The sequence below is a fragment of the Bombina bombina genome, chromosome 9 (assembly GCF_027579735.1).
Source record: "Bombina bombina isolate aBomBom1 chromosome 9, aBomBom1.pri, whole genome shotgun sequence".
In the NCBI taxonomy this organism is placed as follows: domain Eukaryota; kingdom Metazoa; phylum Chordata; class Amphibia; order Anura; family Bombinatoridae; genus Bombina; species Bombina bombina.
In genome coordinates, this window is record NC_069507.1 from 21009943 (window position 1) to 21034951 (window position 25009).

Sequence of the window (25009 nt, forward strand, 5' to 3'; positions counted from 1 at the left end):
TGTATAGGAAGAGGTATTAGCAGTAGGTAAGGTCAGTATGTGCTTGGTGTATAGGAAGAGGTATTAGCAGTAGGTAAGGTCAGTAGGTGCTGGGTGTATAGGAAGAGGTATTAGCTGCCAGTAAGGTCAGTAGGTGCTGGGTGTATAGGAAGAGGTATTAGCAGCAGGTAAGGTCAGTAGACGCTGGGTGTATAGGAAGAGGTATTAGCTGCCGGTAAGGTCAGTAGACGCTGGGTGTATAGGAAGAGGTATTTAGCAGCAGGTAAGGTCAGTAGGTGCTGGGTGTATAGGAAGAGGTATTAGCAGCAGGTAGGGTCAGTAGGTGCTGGGTGTATAGGAAGAGGTATTAGCCGCAGGCAAGGTCAGTAGGTGCTGGGTGTATAGGAAGAGGTATTAGCAGCAGGTAAGGCCAGTAGGGTGCCGGGTGTATAGGAAGAGGTATTAGCAGCAGATAAGGTCAGTAGGTGCTGGGTGTATAGGAAGAGGTATTAGCAGCAGGTAAGGTCAGTAGGTACTGGGTGTATAGGAAGAGATATTAGCAGCAGGTAAGGTCAGTAGGGTGCCGGGTGTATAGGAAGAGGTATTAGCTGCCGGTAAGGCCAGTAGGGTGCCGGGTGTATAGGAAGAGGTATTAGCAGCAGGTAAGGTCAGTAGGTGCTGGGGGTATAGGAAGAGGTATTAGCAGCAGGTAATGTCAGTAGGTGCTGAGTGTATAGGAAGAGGTATTAGCAGCAGGTAATGTCAGTAGGTGCTGAGTGTATAGGAAGAGGTATTAGCAGCAGGTAATGTCAGTAGGTGCTGAGTGTATAGGAAGAGGTATTAGCTGCCGGTAAGGCCAGTAGGGTGCCGGGTGTATAGGAAGAGGTATTAGCAGCAGGTAAGGCCAGTAGATGCTGGGTGTATAGGAAGAGGTATTAGCAGCAGGTAATGTCAGTAGGTGCTGAGTGTATAGGAAGAGGTATTAGCAGCAGGTAAGGTCAGTAGGTGCTGGGTGTATAGGAAGAGGTATTAGCTGCCGGTAAGGTCAGTAGGTGCTGGGTGTATAGGAAGAGGCATTGGCAGTAGGTAAGGTCAGTAGAGTGCTGGGTGTATAAGAAGAGGTATTAGCTGCAGGTAAGGTCAGATGGTGCTGGGTGTATAGGAAGAGGTATTAGCAGCAGGTAAGGTCAGTAGGTGCTGGGTGTATAGGAAGAGGTATTAGCAGCAGGTAAAGTCAGTAGGTGCTGGGTGTATAGGAAGAGGTATTAGCAGCAGGTAAGGTCAGTAGGTGCTGGGTGTATAGGAAAAGGTATTAGCAGCAGGTAAGGTCAGTAGGTGCTGGGTGTATAGGAAGAGGTATTAGCTGCCGGTAAGGTCAGTAGGTGCTGGGTGTATAGGAAGAGGTATTAGCAGCAGGTAAGGTCAGTAGGTGCTGGGTGTATAGGAAGAGGTATTAGCTGCCGGTAAGGCCAGTAGGGTGCTGGGTGTATAGGAAGAGGTATTAGCAGCAGGTAAGGTCAGTAGCTGCTGGGTGTATAGGAAGAGGTATTAGCAGCAGGTAAGGTCAGTATTGTGCTGGGTGTATAGGAAATGGTATTAGCAGTAGGTAAGATAAGTAGGTGCTGGGTGTAAAGGAAGAAGTATTAACAGCAGGTAAGGTCAGTAGATGCTGGGTGTATAGGAAGAGGTATTAGCAGCAGGTAAGGTCAGTAGGTGCTGGGTGTATAGGAAGAGGTATTAGCAGCAGGTAAGGTCAGTAGGTGCTGGGTGTATAGGAAGAGATATTAGCAGCAGGTGAGGTCAGTAGGTGCTGGGTGTATAGGAAGAGGTATTAGCAGCAGGTAAGGTCAGTAGGTGCTGGGTGTATAGGAAGAGGTATTAGCAGTAGATAAGGTCAGTAGGTGCTGGGTGTATAGGAAGAGGTATTAGCAGTAGATAAGGTCAGTAGGTGCTGGGTGTATAGGAAGAAGTATTAGCAGTAGATAAGGTCAGTAGGTGCTGGGTGTATAGGAAGAGGAATTAGCAGTAGATAAGGTCAGTAGGTGCTGGGTGTATAGGAAGAGGAATTAGCAGTAGGTAAGGTTAGTAGGTGCTGGGTGTATAGGAAAAGGTATTAGCAGCAGGTAAGGTCAGTAGGTGCTGGGTGTATAGGAAGAGGTATTGGCAGTAGATAAGGTCAGTAGGTGCTGGGTGTATAGGAAGAGGAATTAGCAGTAGGTAAGGTTAGTAGGTGCTGGGTGTATAGGAAGAGGTATTAGCAGCAGGTAAGGTCAGTAGGTGCTGGGTGTATGGGAAGAGGTATTAGCAGTAGATAAGGTCAGTAGGTGCTGGGTGTATAGGAAGAGGTATTAGCAGCAGGTAAGGTCAGTAGGTGCTGGGTGTATAGGAAGAGGTATTAGCAGTAGATAAGGTCAGTAGGTGCTGGGTGTATAGGAAGAGGTATTAGCAGCAGGTAAGGTCAGTAGGTGCTGGGTGTATGGGAAGAGGTATTAGCAGTAGATAAGGTCAGTAGGTGCTGGGTGTATAGGAAGAGGTATTAGCAGCAGGCAAGGTCAGTAGGTGCTGGGTGTATAGGAAGAGGTATTAGCAGCAGGTAAGGTCAGTAGGTGCTGGGTGTATAGGAAGAGGTATTAGCAGCAGGTAAGGTCAGTAGGTGCTGGGTGTATAGGAAGAGGTATTAGCAGTAGGTAAGGTCAGTATGTGCTGGGTGTATAGGAAGAGGTATTAGCAGTAGGTAAGGTCAGTAGGTGCTGGGTGTATAGGAAGAGGTATTAGCTGCCAGTAAGGTCAGTAGGTGCTGGGTGTATAGGAAGAGGTATTAGCAGAAGGTAAGGTCAGTAGACGCTGGGTGTATAGGAAGAGGTATTAGCTGCCGGTAAGGTCAGTAGACGCTGGGTGTATAGGAAGAGGTATTTAGCAGCAGGTAAGGTCAGTAGGTGCTGGGTGTATAGGAAGAGGTATTATCAGCAGGTAGGGTCAGTAGGTGCTGGGTGTATAGGAAGAGGTATTAGCCGCAGGCAAGGTCAGTAGGTGCTGGGTGTATAGGAAGAGGTATTAGCAGCAGATAAGGTCAGTAGGTGCTGGGTGTATAGGAAGAGGTATTAGCAGCAGGTAAGGTCAGTAGGTACTGGGTGTATAGGAAGAGATATTAGCAGCAGGTAAGGTCAGTAGGGTGCCGGGTGTATAGGAAGAGGTATTAGCTGCCGGTAAGGCCAGTAGGGTGCCAGTTGTATAGGAAGAGGTATTAGCAGCAGGTAAGGTCAGTAGGTGCTGGGGGTATAGGAAGAGGTATTAGCAGCAGGTAATGTCAGTAGGTGCTGAGTGTATAGGAAGAGGTATTAGCAGCAGGTAATGTCAGTAGGTGCTGAGTGTATAGGAAGAGGTATTAGCAGCAGGTAATGTCAGTAGGTGCTGAGTGTATAGGAAGAGGTATTAGCTGCCGGTAAGGCCAGTAGGGTGCCGGGTGTATAGGAAGAGGTATTAGCAGCAGGTAAGGTCAGTAGATGCTGGGTGTATAGGAAGAGGTATTAGCAGCAGGTAATGTCAGTAGGTGCTGAGTGTATAGGAAGAGGTATTAGCAGCAGGTAAGGTCAGTAGGTGCTGGGTGTATAGGAAGAGGTATTAGCTGCCGGTAAGGTCAGTAGGTGCTGGGTGTATAGGAAGAGGCATTGGCAGTAGGTAAGGTCAGTAGAGTGCTGGGTGTTTAAGAAGAGGTATTAGCTGCAGGTAAGGTCAGATGGTGCTGGGTGTATAGGAAGAGGTATTAGCAGTAGGTAAGGTTAGTAGGTGCTGGGTGTATAGGAAGAGGTATTAGCAGCAGGTAAGGTCAGTAGGTGCTGGGTGTATGGGAAGAGGTATTAGCAGTAGATAAGGTCAGTAGGTGCTGGGTGTATAGGAAGAGGTATTAGCAGCAGGTAAGGTCAGTAGGTGCTGGGTGTATGGGAAGAGGTATTAGCAGTAGATAAGGTCAGTAGGTGCTGGGTGTATAGGAAGAGGTATTAGCAGCAGGTAAGGTCAGTAGGTGCTGGGTGTATGGGAAGAGGTATTAGCAGTAGATAAGGTCAGTAGGTGCTGGGTGTATAGGAAGAGGTATTAGCAGCAGGCAAGGTCAGTAGGTGCTGGGTGTATAGGAAGAGGTATTAGCAGCAGGTAAGGTCAGTAGGTGCTGGGTGTATAGGAAGAGGTATTAGCAGCAGGTAAGGTCAGTAGGTGCTGGGTGTATAGGAAGAGGTATTAGCAGTAGGTAAGGTCAGTATGTGCTGGGTGTATAGGAAGAGGTATTAGCAGTAGGTAAGGTCAGTAGGTGCTGGGTGTATAGGAAGAGGTATTAGCTGCCAGTAAGGTCAGTAGGTGCTGGGTGTATAGGAAGAGGTATTAGCAGCAGGTAAGGTCAGTAGACGCTGGGTGTATAGGAAGAGGTATTAGCTGCCGGTAAGGTCAGTAGACGCTGGGTGTATAGGAAGAGGTATTTAGCAGCAGGTAAGGTCAGTAGGTGCTGGGTGTATAGGAAGAGGTATTAGCAGCAGGTAGGGTCAGTAGGTGCTGGGTGTATAGGAAGAGGTATTAGCCGCAGGCAAGGTCAGTAGGTGCTGGGTGTATAGGAAGAGGTATTAGCAGCAGGTAAGGCCAGTAGGGTGCCGGGTGTATAGGAAGAGGTATTAGCAGCAGATAAGGTCAGTAGGTGCTGGGTGTATAGGAAGAGGTATTAGCAGCAGGTAAGGTCAGTAGGTACTGGGTGTATAGGAAGAGATATTAGCAGCAGGTAAGGTCAGTAGGGTGCCGGGTGTATAGGAAGAGGTATTAGCTGCCGGTAAGGCCAGTAGGGTGCCGGGTGTATAGGAAGAGGTATTAGCAGCAGGTAAGGTCAGTAGGTGCTGGGGGTATAGGAAGAGGTATTAGCAGCAGGTAATGTCAGCAGGTGCTGAGTGTATAGGAAGAGGTATTAGCAGCAGGTAATGTCAGTAGGTGCTGAGTGTATAGGAAGAGGTATTAGCAGCAGGTAATGTCAGTAGGTGCTGAGTGTATAGGAAGAGGTATTAGCTGCCGGTAAGGCCAGTAGGGTGCTGGGTGTATAGGAAGAGGTATTAGCAGCAGGTAAGGTCAGTAGATGCTGGGTGTATAGGAAGAGGTATTAGCAGCAGGTAATGTCAGTAGGTGCTGAGTGTATAGGAAGAGGTATTAGCAGCAGGTAAGGTCAGTAGGTGCTGGGTGTATAGGAAGAGGTATTAGCTGCCGGTAAGGTCAGTAGGTGCTGGGTGTATAGGAAGAGGCATTGGCAGTAGGTAAGGTCAGTAGAGTGCTGGGTGTATAAGAAGAGGTATTAGCTGCAGGTAAGGTCAGATGGTGCTGGGTGTATAGGAAGAGGTATTAGCAGCAGGTAAGGTCAGTAGGTGCTGGGTGTATAGGAAGAGGTATTAGCAGCAGGTAAAGTCAGTAGGTGCTGGGTGTATAGGAAGAGGTATTAGCAGCAGGTAAGGTCAGTAGGTGCTGGGTGTATAGGAAAAGGTATTAGCAGCAGGTAAGGTCAGTAGGTGCTGGGTGTATAGGAAGAGGTATTAGCAGCAGGTAAGGTCAGTAGCTGCTGGGTGTATAGGAAGAGGTATTAGCAGCAGGTAAGGTCAGTATTGTGCTGGGTGTATAGGAAATGGTATTAGCAGTAGGTAAGATAAGTAGGTGCTGGGTGTAAAGGAAGAGGTATTAACAGCAGGTAAGGTCAGTAGATGCTGGGTGTATAGGAAGAGGTATTAGCAGCAGGTAAGGTCAGTAGGTGTTGGGTGCATAGGAAGAGTTATTAGCAGCAGGTAAGGTCAGTAGGTGCTGGGTGTATAGGAAGTGTTATTAGCAGCAGGTAAGGTCAGTAGGTGCTGGGTGTATAGGAAAGAGGTATTAGCAGCAGGTCAGTAGGTGCTGCGTGTATAGGAAGAGGTATTAGCAGCAGGTCTGTAGGTGCTGAGTGTATAGGAAGACATATTAGCAGCAGGTAAAGTCAGTAGTGTGCTGGGTGTATTGGAAGAGGTATTAGCAGCAGGTAAGGTCAGTAGGTGCTGTGTGTATAGGAAGAGGTATTAGCAGCAGGTAAGGTCAGTAGGTGCTGGGTGTATAGGAAGAGGCATTGGCAGTAGGTAAGGTCAGTAGAGTGCTGGGTGTATAAGAAGAGGTATTAGCTGCAGGTAAGGTCAGATGGTGCTGGGTGTATAGGAAGAGGTATTAGCAGCAGGTAAAGTCAGTAGTGTGCTGGGTGTATAGGAAGAGGTATTAGCAGCAGGTAAAGTCAGTAGGTGCTGGGTGTATAGGAAGAGGTATTAGCAGCAGGTAAGGTCAGTAGGTGCTGGGTGTATAGGAAGAGGTATTAGCAGCAGGTAAGGTCAGTAGGTGCTGGGTGTATAGGAAGAGGTATTAGCAGTAGGTAAGGTCAGTATGTGCTGGGTGTATAGGAAGAGGTATTAGCAGTAGGTAAGGTCAGTAGGTGCTGGGTGTATAGGAAGAGGTATTAGCTGCCAGTAAGGTCAGTAGGTGCTGGGTGTATAGGAAGAGGTATTAGCAGAAGGTAAGGTCAGTAGACGCTGGGTGTATAGGAAGAGGTATTAGCTGCCGGTAAGGTCAGTAGACGCTGGGTGTATAGGAAGAGGTATTTAGCAGCAGGTAAGGTCAGTAGGTGCTGGGTGTATAGGAAGAGGTATTAGCAGCAGGTAGGGTCAGTAGGTGCTGGGTGTATAGGAAGAGGTATTAGCCGCAGGCAAGGTCAGTAGGTGCTGGGTGTATAGGAAGAGGTATTAGCAGCAGGTAAGGCCAGTAGGGTGCCAGGTGTATAGGAAGAGGTATTAGCAGCAGATAAGGTCAGTAGGTGCTGGGTGTATAGGAAGAGGTATTAGCAGCAGGTAAGGTCAGTAGGTACTGGGTGTATAGGAAGAGATATTAGCAGCAGGTAAGGTCAGTAGGGTGCCGGGTGTATAGGAAGAGGTATTAGCTGCCGGTAAGGCCAGTAGGGTGCCGGGTGTATAGGAAGAGGTATTAGCAGCAGGTAAGGTCAGTAGGTGCTGGGGGTATAGGAAGAGGTATTAGCAGCAGGTAATGTCAGTAGGTGCTGAGTGTATAGGAAGAGGTATTAGCCGCAGGCAAGGTCAGTAGGTGCTGGGTGTATAGGAAGAGGTATTAGCAGCAGGTAAGGTCAGTAGAGTGCTGGGTGTATAGGAAAAGGTATTAGCAGCAGGTAAGGTCAGTAGGTGCTGGGTGTATAGGAAGAGGTATTAGCAGCAGGTAAGGTCAGTAGGTGCCGGGTGTATAGGAAGAGGTATTAGCAGCAGGTAAGGTCAGTAGAGTGCTGGGTGTATAGGAAGAGGTATTAGCAGCAGGTAAGTTCAGTAGGTGCTGGGTGTATAGGAAGAGGTATTAGCAGCAGGTAAGGTCAGTATTGTGCTGGGTGTATAGGAAATGGTATTAGCAGTAGGTAAGATAAGTAGGTGCTGGGTGTAAAGGAAGAGGTATTAACAGCAGGTAAGGTCAGTAGATGCTGGGTGTATAGGAAGAGGTATTAGCAGCAGGTAAGGTCAGTAGGTGCTGGGTGTATAGGAAGAGGTATTAGCAGTAGGTAAGGTCAGTATGTGCTGGGTGTATAGGAAGAGGTATTAGCAGTAGGTAAGGTCAGTAGGTGCTGGGTGTATAGGAAGAGGTATTAGCTGCCAGTAAGGTCAGTAGGTGCTGGGTGTATAGGAAGAGGTATTAGCAGAAGGTAAGGTCAGTAGACGCTGGGTGTATAGGAAGAGGTATTAGCTGCCGGTAAGGTCAGTAGACGCTGGGTGTATAGGAAGAGGTATTTAGCAGCAGGTAAGGTCAGTAGGTGCTGGGTGTATAGGAAGAGGTATTAGCAGCAGGTAGGGTCAGTAGGTGCTGGGTGTATAGGAAGAGGTATTAGCCGCAGGCAAGGTCAGTAGGTGCTGGGTGTATAGGAAGAGGTATTAGCAGCAGGTAAGGCCAGTAGGGTGCCAGGTGTATAGGAAGAGGTATTAGCAGCAGATAAGGTCAGTAGGTGCTGGGTGTATAGGAAGAGGTATTAGCAGCAGGTAAGGTCAGTAGGTACTGGGTGTATAGGAAGAGATATTAGCAGCAGGTAAGGTCAGTAGGGTGCCGGGTGTATAGGAAGAGGTATTAGCTGCCGGTAAGGCCAGTAGGGTGCCGGGTGTATAGGAAGAGGTATTAGCAGCAGGTAAGGTCAGTAGGTGCTGGGGGTATAGGAAGAGGTATTAGCAGCAGGTAATGTCAGTAGGTGCTGAGTGTATAGGAAGAGGTATTAGCCGCAGGCAAGGTCAGTAGGTGCTGGGTGTATAGGAAGAGGTATTAGCAGCAGGTAAGGTCAGTAGAGTGCTGGGTGTATAGGAAAAGGTATTAGCAGCAGGTAAGGTCAGTAGGTGCTGGGTGTATAGGAAGAGGTATTAGCAGCAGGTAAGGTCAGTAGGTGCCGGGTGTATAGGAAGAGGTATTAGCAGCAGGTAAGGTCAGTAGAGTGCTGGGTGTATAGGAAGAGGTATTAGCAGCAGGTAAGGTCAGTAGGTGCTGGGTGTATAGGAAGAGGTATTAGCAGCAGGTAAGGTCAGTATTGTGCTGGGTGTATAGGAAATGGTATTAGCAGTAGGTAAGATAAGTAGGTGCTGGGTGTAAAGGAAGAGGTATTAACAGCAGGTAAGGTCAGTAGATGCTGGGTGTATAGGAAGAGGTATTAGCAGCAGGTAAGGTCAGTAGGTGTTGGGTGCATAGGAAGAGTTATTAGCAGCAGGTAAGGTCAGTAGGTGCTGGGTGTATAGGAAGTGTTATTAGCAGCAGGTAAGGTCAGTAGGTGCTGGGTGTATAGGAAAGAGGTATTAGCAGCAGGTCAGTATGTGCTGCGTGTATAGGAAGAGGTATTAGCAGCAGGTCTGTAGGTGCTGAGTGTATAGGAAGACATATTAGCAGCAGGTAAAGTCAGTAGTGTGCTGGGTGTATTGGAAGAGGTATTAGCAGCAGGTAAGGTCAGTAGGTGCTGGGTGTATAGGAAGAGGTATTAGCAGCAGGTAAGGTCAGTAGGTGCTGGGTGTATAGGAAGAGGTATTAGCAGCAGGTAAAGTCAGTAGTGTGCTGGGTGTATAGGAAGAGGTATTAGCAGCAGGTAAAGTCAGTAGGTGCTGGGTGTATAGGAAGAGGTATTAGCAGCAGGTAAGGTCAGTAGGTGCTGGGTGTATAGGAAGAGGTATTAGCAGCAGGTAAGGTCAGTAGGTGCTGGGTGTATAGGAAGAGGTATTAGCAGCAGGTAAGGTCAGTAGGTGCTGGGTGTATAGGAAGAGGTATTAGCAGCAGGTAGGGTCAGTAGGTGCTGGGTGTATAGGAAGAGGTATTAGCCGCAGGCAAGGTCAGTAGGTGCTGGGTGTATAGGAAGAGGTATTAGCAGCAGGTAAGGTCAGTAGAGTGCTGGGTGTATAGGAAAAGGTATTAGCAGCAGGTAAGGTCAGTAGGTGCTGGGTGTATAGGAAGAGGTATTAGCAGCAGGTAAGGTCAGTAGGTGCCGGGTGTATAGGAAGAGGTATTAGCAGCAGGTAAGGTCAGTAGAGTGCTGGGTGTATAGGAAGAGGTATTAGCAGCAGGTAAGGTCAGTAGGTGCTGGGTGTATAGGAAGAGGTATTAGCAGCAGGTAAGGTCAGTAGAGTGCTGGGTGTATAGGAAGAGGTATTAGCAGCAGGTAAGGTCAGGAGGTGCTGGGTGTATAGGAAGAAGTATTAGCAGAAAGTAAGGTCAGTATGTGCTGGGTGTATAGGAAGAGGTATTAGCTGCCCGTAAGGTCAGTAAGTGCTGGGTGTATAGGAAGAGGTATTAGCTGCCGGTAAGGTCAGTAGGTGCTGGGTGTATAGGAAGAGGTATTAGCAGCAGGTAAGGTCTGTAGGTGCTGGGTGTATAGGAAGAGGTATTAGCAGCAGGTAAGGTCAGTAGGTGCTGGGTGTATAGGAAGAGGTATTAGCAGAAAGTAAGGTCAGTAGGTGCTGGTTGTATAGGAAGCGTTGTGCATATAGAGTTATTAGCAGCAGTAATATAGACAGGCTTCATAGGCCTTCTGGTTTGTATCAAAATCTGTGTATCTATGTATATTCTTGGTCCATGCTCAGATTTTCTATGTTGTATAACAAGATTTTCCAGAGTGTGGCCCTCCAGGGTTTTGTATTGTGCTCTACTACCCAACATTAAATTTGTGCTTCTCACTATCTACAGCTCTCTGCATATTCCTATACATATTCGATTAATTCAATTTCCAAAATGATATCTCAAGTCTTGCGACCCCCATTTCAAAAAGGTTGCCCCCCCAGCTGTATAATTGAAGAGCCAACTTCCTATACGTCAATCTGACGGTTAATTCTATTTCTCTGACTCCCTTAGTCTAGCTCAGCTTATTGTCAACAGTTTAAAGCCACTGACGCACACCTTGAATGAAAATGTAATAACCAAACAGATACGCAAATCCTCATTTTATTGTGGAATGTCGCTGTTGGACACTGTCGTAACCACTATGGTTAGATAGTATTTCAGTCTGTGCACACATTGTGTATCTATAAACTTTGCTAAGTTGTTTGAGGGGTGTCTAATACCAGCTATGTTACAGATAATATTCTCCGGACATAAAGTGCAGCCGCCATAGATGGTTGGATATTTTGCATTCATGAGAAAGTCAGATGTAGTCTGGAATTCCTGTTAGTTCTGTGCTGCAGGGTATAAAATTTTGGCAAGAAGATGTTGGCATCAGTGTATGCCCATTGGGGCACCTAGTGGAAAATACAACGTATGATTTATCAGGTCAATGTGTGTAACATACACCTGCTATATGCACGTGTGAGTGGGCTCTGGTGCAATTAAACAACATATAGATGTAAATAACTTATTATATCTAATGTATGAGTAATGTTAGTATGTAAGTATTTTATATATCCTCACACGCCCCAAATAGGGCAGAAATGAACCAAATACTCTTTGAGAGGGATATTACATTTGCATTAAACATTTAATAATGCACAGTGATATTATTTCTTTTGCCTATCTTTCCTGTGATTTAAATCTGAAAATTGTAGTGTTTTCACCAAACCCAGAGAGATTGGGGTGCGTTATGTAGAATTCAGAACCTCCTGCCCACTACATGCTGCACAGAGATTTTATCTACAGGAGCTTATGTATATCTCTTGCTAATTGCCCTCAGCAGAGGAGATAAGATATTATTATTATTGCAATGTTGCTTGGACATAACTGTGCTTAACCTATGCAAAGATCTGAAAGTTACAAGGACATATTGACGTGTTAGAGCATTGTATTAATACACTATTTCTTGTTTATAACTGAGTGCTTAACCTCTGCAAAGGTATTAAACACATAAGCCTAAATTACAAGAGGAGTGCAAAAATATTGTGATACTGAGCGCTAACACAGCTTAAAGACACATTAAACACTTGCGGCCAGATTACGAGTCTTGCGTTATAAGCTGTGCGGTGCTACCGTGCAGTTTTTTTCTCACTGCTTACTTACTTACAGCGCTGGTATTACGGGTTTTTACAAACCTGGCGTTAAAAGGCAAGAAATGAGCGTAGAGCAAAATTGTGCTCCATACCGCACTCCAATACCAGTGCTGCTTAAGTCAGCGGTGAGCTGGTCGTAAGTGCTCGTGCACGATTTCCCCATAGACATCAATGGGGTGAGCCGGCTGAGAAAAAGTCTAACACCTGCAAAAAAGCAGCGTAAAACTCAGTAACGCAGCCCCATTGATTCCTATGGGGAAACATATTACCTAACACCCTAACATGAACTCCGAGTCTAAACACCCCTAATCTTACACTTATTAACCCCTAATCTGCCGCCCCCTACATCGCCGACAACTACATTATACTTATTAACCCCTAATCTGCTGCTCCGGACATCGCCGCCCCCTACATTATACTTTGAACCCCTAATCTGCTACCCAACATTGCCAACACCTACATTATTTTTATTATCGCCTAATTCTATCAGCCAATCGGAATTAAGGTAGAAAAAATCCTAGTGGCTGATGCAATCAGCCAATAGGATTGAGCTGGCATTCTATTGGCTGTTCCAATCAGCCAATAGAATGTAAGCTTAATCCTATTGGCTGATTGGATCAGCCAATAGGATTTTTTCTACCTTAATTCCAATTGGCTGATAGAATTATATCAGCCAATCAGAATCTAAGGGATGCCATCTTGGATGATGTCACTTAAAGAGATATTCATTCCGAAGAAGACGTCATTTGAAGAGGATGCTCCGCGCTGGATGTCTTGAAGATGGAGCCGCTCCGCTTCAGAAGGAAGAAGATAGAAGATGCCATCTGGATGAAGACTTCTGCCCGTCTGGAGGACCACTTCTGCCGGCTTTGTTGAGGACATCTTGCTGCTTGGATGAAGACTTATCCCGGTAAGTGAATCTTCGGGGGTTAGTGTTAGGATTTTTTAAGGGTGTATTGGGTGGGTTTATTTTTTAGGTTAGGGCTTTGGGCAGCAATACAGCTAAATGCCCTTTTCAGGGGGGTTGGTTGTTTGGGTGGTGGGTTTTACTGTTGGGGGGTTGTTTGTATTTTTTTACAGGAAAAGAGCTGATTTCTTTGGGGCAATGCCCCGCAAAAGGCCCTTTAAGGGCTATTGGTAGTTTAGTTTAGGCTAGGGTTTTTTTTATTGGGGGGGTGTTTTTTTATTTTTTATAGGGCTTTTAGATTAGGTGTAATTAGTTTAAATTAGTTTTTTATTTTCTGTAAATTAGTGTTTTTTGTGATTTAGCTAATTTAATTTAATTTATTTTATTGTATTTAATGTAGGGAATTTATTTAATTATAGTGTAGTGTTAGGTGTTATTGTAACTTAGGTTATGTTTTATTTTACAGGCAAATTTGTATTTATTTTAGCTAGGTAGTTTATTAAATAGTTAAGAACTATTTAATAACTATTCTACCTAGTTAAAATAAATACAAACTTGCCTGTAAAATAATAATAAACCCTAAGATAGCTACAATGTAACTATTAGTTATATTGTAGCTAGCTTAGGGTTTATTTTATAGGTAAGTATTTAGTTTTAAATAGGAATAATTTAGTTAATGATAGTAATTTTATTTAGATTTATTTAAATTATATTTAAGTTAGGGGGTGTTAGGGTTAGACTTAGGTTTAAAGGGTTAATAAATTTAGAATATTGGGGGCGACAGATTAGGGGTTAATAAATGTAGGTAGGTGGCGGCGATGTTAGGGGCGGCAGATTAGGGGTTAATAATATTTAACTAGTGTTTGCGAGGTGGGAGTGCGGCGGTTTAGGGGTGAATATGTTTATTATAGTGGCGGCAATGTCTGGAGCGGCAGACTAGGGGTTAAAAATTTTATTTTAGTATTTGTGATGCGGGAGGGCCTCGGTTTAGGGGTTAATAGGTAGTTTACTGGTGTTATTGTACTTTTTAGCACTTTAGTTAAGAGTTTTATGCTACGGCGTTGTACCATAAAACTCGTAACTACTGACTTTTAAATGCGTTACGGATCTTGTCAGTAGAGGCTGTACCACTCACTTTTTGGCTTCCCAGGACAAACTCGTAATACCAGCGCTATAGAAGTCCCAAAGAAAAAAGGCTTTACGAACTTTACGTAAGTCAGTTTGCGGTAAAGCCAAAAAAGTGTGCGGTGCCCCTAAACCTGCAGAGCAGGCAGACAAGTTATGGAGCAGCAGTCTTTAGACGCCAGAAACACAGGGAAACAAGCGCCATACGGAACTTGATAAATTGACCCCCAAAACTTTACACTAATTTTGTCAACATTTAAACAGCTAAAGAAACTTTAAAAATTACATCTACGTGTGATTCTCGAGGCTGCTCCTGAGCCTACCTATGTATGCTTTTCAGTAAAGGATATCAAGAGAATGAAGCAAATTTGATAATAGAAGTAAATTGAAAGTGTCTTTTTATATACTCTGGGGCATATTTAACAATGTGCATTATGTCCGTTGCACATTGATAAATGCCAACAGCATACACTGTCGGCATGTATCATTGCACCAGCAGTTCTTGTGAATGCAATGCCGCCCCCTGCAGATTTGTGGCCAATCGGCCGCTAGCAGGGAGTGTCAATCAACCCGATCGTATTTGATCGGGTTGATTTCTGTCCGCCGCCTTAGAGCAGGTGGATAAGTTATGGAGCAGCGGTCTTTAGACGGACAGGTTATGGAGCAGCGGTCTTTAGACAGATAAGTTATGGAGCAGCTGTCTTTAGACGGATAAGTTATGGAGCAGTGGTCTTTAGACGGATAAGTTATGGAGCAGCGGCCTTTAGATGGACAAGTTATGGAGCAGCGGGCTTTAGACAGATAAGTTATGGAGCAGTGGTCTTTAGACGGACAAGTTATGGAGCAGCGTCCTTTAGACGGACAAGTTATGGAGCAGCGGGCTTTAGACAGATAAGTTATGGAGCAGCGGTCTTTAGACAGATAAGTTATGGAGCAGCGGTCTTTAGAAGGACAAGTTATGGAGCAGCGGCCTTTAGACGGACAAGTTGTGGAGCAGCGGTCTTTAGACGGACAGGTTATGGAGCAGCGGTCTTTCGACAGATAAGTTATGGAGCAGCGGCCTTTAGACAGATAAGTTATGGAGCAGCGGCCTTTAGACGGACAAGTTATGGAGCAGCGGCCTTTAGAAGGACAAGTTATGGAGCAGCGGCCTTTAGAAGGACAAGTTATGGAGCAGCGGCCTTTAGAAGGACAAGTTATGGAGCAGCGGCCTTTAGAAGGACAAGTTATGGAGCAGCGGCCTTTAGAAGGACAAGTTATGGAGCAGCGGCCTTTAGAAGGACAAGTTATGGAGCAGCGGCCTTTAGAAGGACAAGTTATGGAGCAGCGGCCTTTAGAAGGACAAGTTATGGAGCAGCGGCCTTTAGACGGACAAGTTATGGAGCAGCGGCCTTTAGAAGGACAAGTTATGGAGCAGCGGCCTTTAGAAGGACAAGTTATGGAGCAGCGGCCTTTAGAAGGACAAGTTATGGAGCAGCGGCCTTTAGAAGGACAAGTTATGGAGCAGCGGCCTTTAGAAGAACAAGTTATGGAGCAGCGGCCTTTAGAAGAACAAGTTATGGAGCAGCGGCCTTTAGAAGGACAAGTTATGGAGCAGCGGCCTTTAGACGGACAAGTTATGGAGCAGCGGCCTTTAGACGGACAAGTTATGGAGCAGCGGTCTTTAGATGGACAAGTTATGGAGCAGCGGTCTTTAGACGGACAAGTTATGAAGCAGCGGTCTTTAGACGGACAAGTTATGAAGCAGCGGTCTTTAGACGGACAGGTTATGAAGCAGCGGTCTTTAGACGGACAAGTCATGGAGCAGCGGTCTTTAGACGGACAGGTTATGAAGCAGCAGTCTTTAGACGGACAGGTTATGAAGCAGCAGTCTTTAGACGGACAGGTTATGGAGCAGCGGTCTTTAAACCGGTGCTTCATAACTTCTGTTTCCGGCGAACAGATTTAAATGTATATTTACATACTGGGGGATGTATATGATTAGCATAATAGTATAGTCAAATGCTTCACTGTTATACACAGAGCCATACTGTGCCTCTAATAGATCTTCACAGATAAATAGATAGTAGAAACCTCCAGATCAGACTGGTGCACCCTAGTGACAATATTAATCCATTAATCCATAGATTATTACTGGCCATGTGATTCAAGTAATTATAGGCAGCAATTAATGAAAAACAGCATAAAGATCTAAATACTCGTTTAAGAAAAACAAGAACCAGTTTAGCCAAGTGTCACAAGCTAATAACCAGTGTCACAAGCTAATAACCATTTTATTAGGTGACATTTTCTTACTGTTACAAGGAAAAATGTTTTATTTTCTTCATTGTACAATGGATTTCCACCCATGGAGATAGAATGAGGCAAACATTGGCTTCTTTCATGTCCGACTGCAGCCAAAGGTCAGAAGGTGTTTTTAGCACATTTTATAAAATATATAAATACGTGAGTGTGTCCTTTATGAAATCACTGAGCATTTTTTATCCAGGTTAGAGGGAGTATGAGGACTGACTCAGCAGGAATATCCCATGAAACCGCAAATGACAATGGGTATAATGATCCTAATTACTATTATTTTATAGATTAGCACAAAGTAGCTGAACATTTTATACATAGTTAGAATTGTTGTCCATTATCAAAACATAAACAGTCTTTTTATACGCACGCTTTCTGAGGCCCGAGCTCCTACAGAGCATGTGCAGAAGTGCACAGTATATATGTATATGTATTTTGTGATTGGCTGGTGCCTGTTACATGATACAGGAGGAGGAAAATTGGATTAACTTAGAAATGTGCCAGAAAATTCTCTACTGCTCATTTTAAATTCATTGTCAGTTTTTATTTTTTTTACTTTTCAATAATTAATTTCTGCTGTGTTTAGTGGTCCATTTAAAACTTTATATTCACTCATCAAATTGAATTTATTCTCTTTGTATCCTTTATTGAAAAGCTTAGGTTCAGAAACAGCAATGCGCTACTGGGGCTAGCTGCTGTTTGGTGGCAATGCACAAATGTCTCTTGCCATATGCTCCGCAGATGTATTCAGCTAGTTCCCAGTAGTGCATTGCTGCTCTGGAGCTGACTTTAACTATGTGTTTAATCAAGGGGATGAACACATGACATTACACAAGCAATAGTGCAAACTAAACATAATATTAATTTAATTTGTGTGTCCCTTTAAAGCTCCTAAGATATAAGTATGTGGAAAATTAGATTTATATTGGGAACTTCAATTTGCACCAGTTAAACACATAGTTAGACACAAGTAATAATGCAATAATAAAATGAATCATTTCTTATTTTTAATATTTAAACGTTTAGCTACCAGAAAGCATTGCAATCAATTGTATAGTTCTATATATAGATCACTACACAAAAGCAGTTCTTATTCTTTAAAACAATACATTTTTGTCTGGATGACCCAGCTTTGTATTATGCACTGTACCTACTGGGTAACATTTGCAGGGTTGGTATAGAGGGAGGAAAATGTTCTAACGTGTCTAGAGGCTACTATAGTGAGAGACAAATTGTAACAAGGCAGATGTAGTAAAGAGTGTAGATGACCAAGTGAGCGGTCTCTAGTAGCAATATGGTTGCCACCTCGACCATGTTTTCCTGGATACTTCTAAATGACACACGTGGCAGGGTGTACAGAGGGCAAATACCTAGACAGCACACAAGTAGTGACCCTGGACAGCAGAATTCTCCCTGCAGCATGTGTAACGCATAAGCATCCAGCATAACATGGCTGCGGTGGCAACACTAAGTAGCAGGCTCTGTAGACTTACTAGAGATTGTAACTACATAAAGTGACAAGGCTGAAATCTACAGACAAAAGAGACAAAGAAAACTCACTTATTTGTGCCAAATGCTGAGAATAATGCACTCTCCAATTGGATAAGGAAGATGCACATCTGTATGTATTTTGCCGGGCGCATCTCACATCCTGAGAATACAACTTGTTTTCAGTTCACTTCTGTTATCAAACGTGCTTCATTTATCTCATCCTTTGTTAAAAAAACATACCTAGGTAGGTTCAGGAGCAGGTAGATGCTGATTGGTGGCTACACAAATATGCCTCTTGTAATTGGCTCACCAGATGTGTTCAGCTAGCTCCCAATAGTGTATTACTGCTCTTAAGCTTAGGTTATGTAGGTGCTTTGCAGGGGTGAAACAGCAGATGTGCAAAAATAAACTGCTGTAAAACAATAGATCATTTTATTTTTTGCACTTATTTCCATAACAAACAATACATCTAGAAATACAATCTTATTATTATTTGTGTATTCAAAATAGTTTTTCATAGAAAATGAAGTCCTAGTATCTGAGATAAGCTGTTTAATTTATTTATTAAAGGGACACTGAACCCAATTTTTTTCTTTTGTGATTCAGATAGAGCAGCAATTTTAAGCAACTTTCTAATTTATACCTATTATCAATTTTTCTTCGTTCACTTGCTATCTTTATTTGAAAAAGAAGGCATCTAAGCTTCTTTTTTGTTCAGAACTCTGGACAGCACTTTTTTTATTGGTGGATGAATTTATCCACCAATCAGCAAGAATAACCCAGGTTATTCACCAAAAATGGGCCGGCATCTAAACTTACATTCCTGCATTTCAAATAAAGATACCAAGAGAATGAAGAAAATGTGATAATAGGAGTAAATTAGAAAGTTGCTTAAAATTGCATGCTCTATCTGAATAATGAAATAAAAAAATTGGGTTCAGTGTCCCTTTGATGCTAAGTAGCCTGCAGGTCATTTTCCTGGGAGAGCAACAACACTACAATTTGGGACATACAAGTTTCCTGATATTTTAAGCCAATTGAATTGCAAGCATGAGACCAGCTCAGCATCTGATATAACTTCATCACATTCATTACACTATAAACGCATGGGCAGTAGCAAATTGCCTGAAAATCATGGCAGGCGCTTAATAAAATATTTTAAACACAATAAAGACCATGGAATCCAGTCAGAGGTTTAATGAGACCCTGGCCACGTCTGTGGCTGTGAACGTCATGCACAGGTTCCTGTAATATAGATTTCATTAGAAAATACACTTCCAGAGTACTCATCACAGGCTCACTTATGTGCCGTAATTTATTTCACACATGGAGCAGTTTGTGCTTAAACTCTGTCAGGAAACCTTTCCTTGTCTATGTTATTGGGATATGGAAAGTTGCATGAGATTTAGGGGAAAATATTTAGAGACCCCTTTTCATAGTGTTTGCTATATTCCCCTGCTGAGTATCTAATGAATAGATTGTGTACTGTAAAATTGTGTTGTGTGTGTTCCAGATGATCCATTTTACCTGCTGGAGTGTGTTACATTTTTACAAAGAGCTCCTTTGACTTTATTTTGTCATTTGAAATAGATGCTGTTGCCTGTTAAAACCATCACCTATACTAAAAATATGAATACTGCTGTATGTTTTACAGAAAAGCTTAGTAAACAAGAGACAACCCCTGTAATTACCCTTCTTGCGGGGGTGGGAGAGATAGGCAATATAATCTTAACTCCCAATTGCTCTTTGCCCAACTAAATCATTGGCTGTTCATATTGGAAATTGTTAATTGGCACTATAGAATAAATGCATCTATAAATCTTATCTGCTTCCCTGTGATTACTAAATGTTCCCAGCCCACTTGCTATGTTTTCTCTCTGCATTTTGTACTTAGAACATAATTGACCAACAGTGTTTGACAATGAGCTCTTATTCGGTTTGTGATATGTTCTAATATTGTCATGTACCGAATACAAAAGCTCTAAAGCTAAATTCTATGTAATTTATTCTAGGGGAGTCTTCTCTTATGGCTGGATACTCACTAGTCTAGAACTATTACTTTGTAATATTCTCCCTGTAGGTTTACATTCATGTGCCGCGTACACTCAGCCATCCATATCAACCAGGGGGGCTCTACACAAAATTTGGAGGCGTAGAAACTTAACCATAAAGCTAAATATCAGGTGGTTACTTTAGGGGGAAGCTCATTGTCTACTATCTATTCCTATTTTTTTTATTCCCATCTCACTCTTTTGCCTGTTCTATTTGTTCTTTAGACAGCAAAGAACATATAAACAGACACTTGTCTATAATAGCCATTCACTATAGACAGCCAGGAACTGCACTGAGGATGTGTGTACATTTCTTTAACTGATATTAAACAGTGCTCATTTTATGAAAACAAATATGTTAAATCAAACTAAACATAAAAAGAAACTGATTGTGTAAAAAAACGGCAAATTACTTGTTTTCTTGCAATATGAGAACTTAGAAATTCTCAGTGTAGCCACTGTCCTTAATGTGATCAGAGAGCTGACATCTTGACATCTTAGATTGTATTCTGCCTGTTCTGAGCATGGGCAAATCTTACTCCCTGTTATCTAGTCTATTCACTTAGTAGTAAAACAGCTCATGTTACTCTAGAAGATGTATGACGTCAGGCTAAGATAAACCTTCATAGAGACCACAGCCTCCTTATAGGGCTGTGACAGGAAGTAATAGACACTGCAGAAATGTAGTTAAAAAATCCCAAAAGGTAACATTCATTTAAAATGATGATTGCTACATATTGTAATATCTATAAAGTATAAGCCATCGCTTAGCATGAAATAGACTGTTTTATATCTAAGCAGATATGTGTGTGTGAGCGCCATTAGTGAGTGCACACGTTAGCGGTGACATCAAGACACCGGTGGGTTGAAATAACAACTTCTGGTTGATGTATTATAATCAGATGACAGTCGCTTCCAGTGAGTCAGTAACAGTATTATCATGCTCTGAGCCTCCCCCTGTACTGTGCACTGAGACAATTCAGCAGGAGCCACATTCCATTCTATAGAATTTTCTTTTGAAATAAAATCACTTGCAAATTGCATAAAAAAGGTATAAACCCTCCCAACCAGAAAAAAAAGAGATGTGTTTTCACTTGGGTTAACAAATCACCACCTGTGTTTAAAGAAAATGATTATTAAACATTCATTGTACTTTTATTTGCTAATAAACCAATGTGGTTTTTTTATTGTCTAGATTAAAACAGCCAAAAATGCAAAAGAAATGCAGTTACTCCAGCTCAGAAGTCTTCAGTACTTGGAACGCTACATCTATCTGATCCTCTTTAATGCATATCTGCACTTGGAGAAAAAGGATTCTTGGCAGAGACCGTTCAGCACCTGGATGTATGAGGTGAGAGGAATCTGGTGTGTAAAATATGTATAGATTTATTCTGGGGTGTTTAAATTCATAGTCATAGTCATACACCATAATTACACAAGTGTTTCTTAATTACAAACACTGAGATATCCTACTCTGATGTCATTTGGGTCCCTTGTTATTAAGATGTTTACATTGTTAAAGGGAAATATTAAAAAAAAAAAACAACAACTTCATGCATTGTATTCTGAGATAGACATTTTCTGCAGAGCTTCACCACCAATCCTGAACTGTACAGAGAAGCCTATGGGTGCATTTGAAACAGTCGCTCAAGTGCACATAAACTATGTATGCACCAATCAGGCCTTTGATTGGCCAGGGTTTTGCAGAACATGGCAGACTTGGAAGAGAATACCAGAGAAGCTTTTTATTTACAGTTCAATGGCACTTTAAGTCGTGTTAATATGAGTACACAATTGAAGTCCCATTTGGTTGGTATTGTGGTATTATTCAATAGAGTATCACAAAAAGAGAAACAATTGCACTACTCACAGTTAACGTTCCCCTGTACAAATATTTTTGGTAACTTTTACAAAGAATCAGTAAAGAACTGATGGAAGGGTATATAGCATTCATGAACGTTGAAAGATAATGTAGAAAAATGGAATAAAATATAACTTTTACTAAATACTATTAAAAACTGGGGGTATACACACAATTTAAAAGAATATGTATGTCTCCTGAAGAAAAGCCCAAAATATTTGTGGACTTGATTTGACAAAAAAACCCTGTTGGGATATTAAATTTGTCTTGTAAATAGATAACTGACCTAAATACTGACCACAAATGTGGTATGACATTTACGTATGCGAGAGGTTAATATTTGTTGGTTCTCCAATAGTAATCACTGGAAGTATGAATTGCTCAGAATAAACACAGATATGATGTCTTAATTAATCTTAAAGTAAGATAGACATCTATATCTCTATCTGTGGTTTACCAAAAACGATAAATAAAAAGTAAGGTGAATAGTTATATAGTGTCTCAGGTGAGTGCCAAAGTTTTAAAATAACAGATACCTATGCCCAATTGTATCAGGTAAGTATCTAAGTTACCGTTGATAACACCTATGCTAGATATACCAAAACATATATACCTTTTAAATTACCGTGATACCACATATGTACCAGTCTGGAAATACCAGTTCCAAATACCAGTTAATTGACCTAGGGTGATAGAGATAAATGTGATATATCTGCACCTATACCTGGGATTACTGTGTAGGAATGCCGGACATCTGTCCCTGGTTTACCTGTGCCTAATTTACCGTTAAATACCTAGGTCTGGATACGCCAGACACCTATACCTGGTAGTTACCATTGATAACAATTATGTTAGGAATCTGGAATTACCAGAACATGTATACCTTTGATTACCGTGATACCATATGTGTCAGACTGGAAATACCAGAACCAAATACCTGTTAGTTGACCAGGGTAATAAAAGTAAAAGGGATATATCTACACCTATACCTGGAATTACCGTGTAGGAATGCCAGACATCTGTCCCTAGTTATTACCGTTGTAGTAATTGGGATCTCAATAGGGGTTACCGGATGATTGAATAAAGTCAGCATATACCGGACACCTATACCTTGTAATTACCATAGCTAATAGTGGGGTATAATAAGTAGCATGTATTGTCACCTATACCTGGGATTACCGTATGAAAAAATCCGGAGATACCGGACACCTATACCTCGTTATTACCGTTAGGATGACTAGGAGGCTTCTATTGTGGTTACCTGGTTGTTAAACAAGGTCCGGAAATACCGGACACCTATACCTTGTGATTACCTTTGCTAGTCATGGGTATTAATAAGTAGCGTGTATCGTCACCTATACCTGGGATTACCATGTGAAAAAGTCCGGAGATACCGGACACCTATACCTTGTAATTACCGTTGGGGTGACTAGGGGGCTTCTATTAGGATTACCTGGTTACCAGACACCGATACCTTGAGATTACCGTTACTTGTTATTGGATAAAATATCTATCAATAATGAGTGTCTCGCAACACGGGTGCCACTGTCTGGAATAACCCAAACTCCTATACCTTGTAATTACCATTTATAATGGCTGGTTGAAGTCTGTGCCTATTAATAACCAAACACATATGTACCGGCTGCCCAACGCCTATACCTTTAAATTACCATTGATAGTGGTACAAGTGTTGTTATATAGGCCTACTCTGAATAGGAAACCGTACCAGGGGTAAAATAAACCCACAAAGCGGTCAGTACAACATACAGGGAGTGCAGAATTATTAGGCAAATGAGTATTTTGACCACATCATCCTCTTTATGCATGTTGTCTTACTCCAAGCTGTATAGGCTCGAAAGCCTACTACCAATTAAGCATATTAGGTGATGTGCATCTCTGTAATGAGAAGGGGTGTGGTCTAATAACATCAACACCCTATATCAGGTGTGCATAATTATTAGGCAACTTCCTTTCCTTTGGCAAAATGGGTCAAAAGAAGGACTTGACAGGCTCAGAAAAGTCAAAAATAGTGAGATATCTTGCAGAGGGATGCAGCACTCTTAAAATTGCAAAGCTTCTGAAGCGTGATCATCGAACAATCAAGAGTTTCATTCAAAATAGTCAACAGGGTCGCAAGAAGCGCGTGGAAAAACCAAGGCGCAAAATAACTGCCCATGAACTGAGAAAAGTCAAGCGTGCAGCTGCCAAGATGCCACTTGCCACCAGTTTGGCCATATTTCAGAGCTGCAACATCACTGGAGTGCCCAAAAGCACAAGGTGTGCAATACTCAAAGACATGGCCAAGTTAAGAAAGGCTGAAAGACGACCACCACTGAACAAGACACACAAGCTGAAACGTCAAGACTGGGCCAAGAAATATCTCAAGACTGATTTTTCTAAGGTTTTATGGACTGATGAAATGAGAGTGAGTCTTGATGGGCCAGATGGATGGGCCCGTGGCTGGATTGGTAAAGGGCAGAGAGCTCCAGTCCGACTCAGACGCCAGCAAGGTGGAGTTGGAGTACTGGTTTGGGCTGGTATCATCAAAGATTAGCTTGTGGGGCCTTTTCGGGTTGAGGATGGAGTCAAGCTCAACTCCCAGTCCTACTGCCAGTTTCTGGAAGACATCTTCTTCAAGCAGTGGTACAGGAAGAAGTCTGCATCCTTCAAGAAAAACATGATTTTCATGCAGGACAATGCTCCATCACACGCGTCCAAGTACTCCACAGCGTGGCTGGCAAGAAAGGGTATAAAAGAAGAAAATCTAATGACATGGCCTCCTTGTTCACCTGATCTGAACCCCATTGAGAACCTGTGGTCCATCATCAAATGTGAGATTTACAAGGAGGGAAAACAGTACACCTCTCTGAACAGTGTCTGGGAGGCTGTGGTTGCTGCACCCAATGTTGATGGTGAACAGATGAAAACACTGACAGAATCCATGGATGGCAGGCTTTTGAGTGTCCTTGCAAAGAAAGGTGGCTATATTGGTCACTGATTTGTTTTTGTTTTGTTTTTGAATGTCAGAAATGTATATTTGTGAATGTTGAGATGTTATATTGGTTTCACTGGTAAAAATAAATAATTGAAATGGGTATATATTTGTTTTTTGTTAAGCTGCCTAATTATTATGCACAGTAATAGTCACCTGCACACACAGATATCCCCCTAAAATAGCTATAACTAAAAACAAACTAAAAACTACTTTCAAAACTATTCAGCTTTGATATTAATGAGTTTTTTGGGTTCATTGAGAACATGGTTGTTGTTCAATAATAAAATTAATCCTCAAAAATACAACTTGCCTAATAATTCTGCACTCCCTGTAGAATATCTAATAGTTATCATTAATAATATAGTAGACATAACATTAAAAACATGAAATAACAACAGAAAGGGAAAGGGGGATGCCACTGATGCGTTTCGCCGGAGTGGCTGTATCAAAGGGCCCCAACAGGGGTTTTTTGTCAAATCAAGTCCACAAATATTTTGGGCTTTTCTTCAGGAGACATACATATTCTTTTAAATTGTGTGTATACCCCCAGTTTTTAATAGTATTTAGTAAAAGTTATATTTTATTCCATTTTTCTACATTATCTTTCAACGTTCATGAATGCTATATACCCTTCCATCAGTTCTTTACTGATTTTTTGTAAAAATTATTCAATAGAGTGTTTGTGCCCAAGTAAATCTGTTGTGTGGTTTGACTGTTTTTTTGCCTCCAAAAGTGGTTCTTTGGCTTCTGTGCAATAAGAATATGTAAATTTATCTTGGGCAAGTA

At 42.5% G+C, this 25009-nt stretch overlaps 1 protein-coding gene across 2 annotated transcripts in view; it reads left to right on the top strand.

The window, feature by feature from the left end:
* PALD1 (phosphatase domain containing paladin 1) overlaps nucleotides 1-25009 on the top strand; it is a 456745-nt gene that overhangs the window by 406361 nt on the left and 25375 nt on the right. For both annotated transcript variants that reach the window (XM_053691938.1, XM_053691939.1), the window contains exon 19: nucleotides 20563-20718. In XM_053691938.1, coding sequence (XP_053547913.1) covers nucleotides 20563-20718 — 156 coding nt within the window. The remainder of the gene's footprint in view (nucleotides 1-20562; nucleotides 20719-25009) is intronic.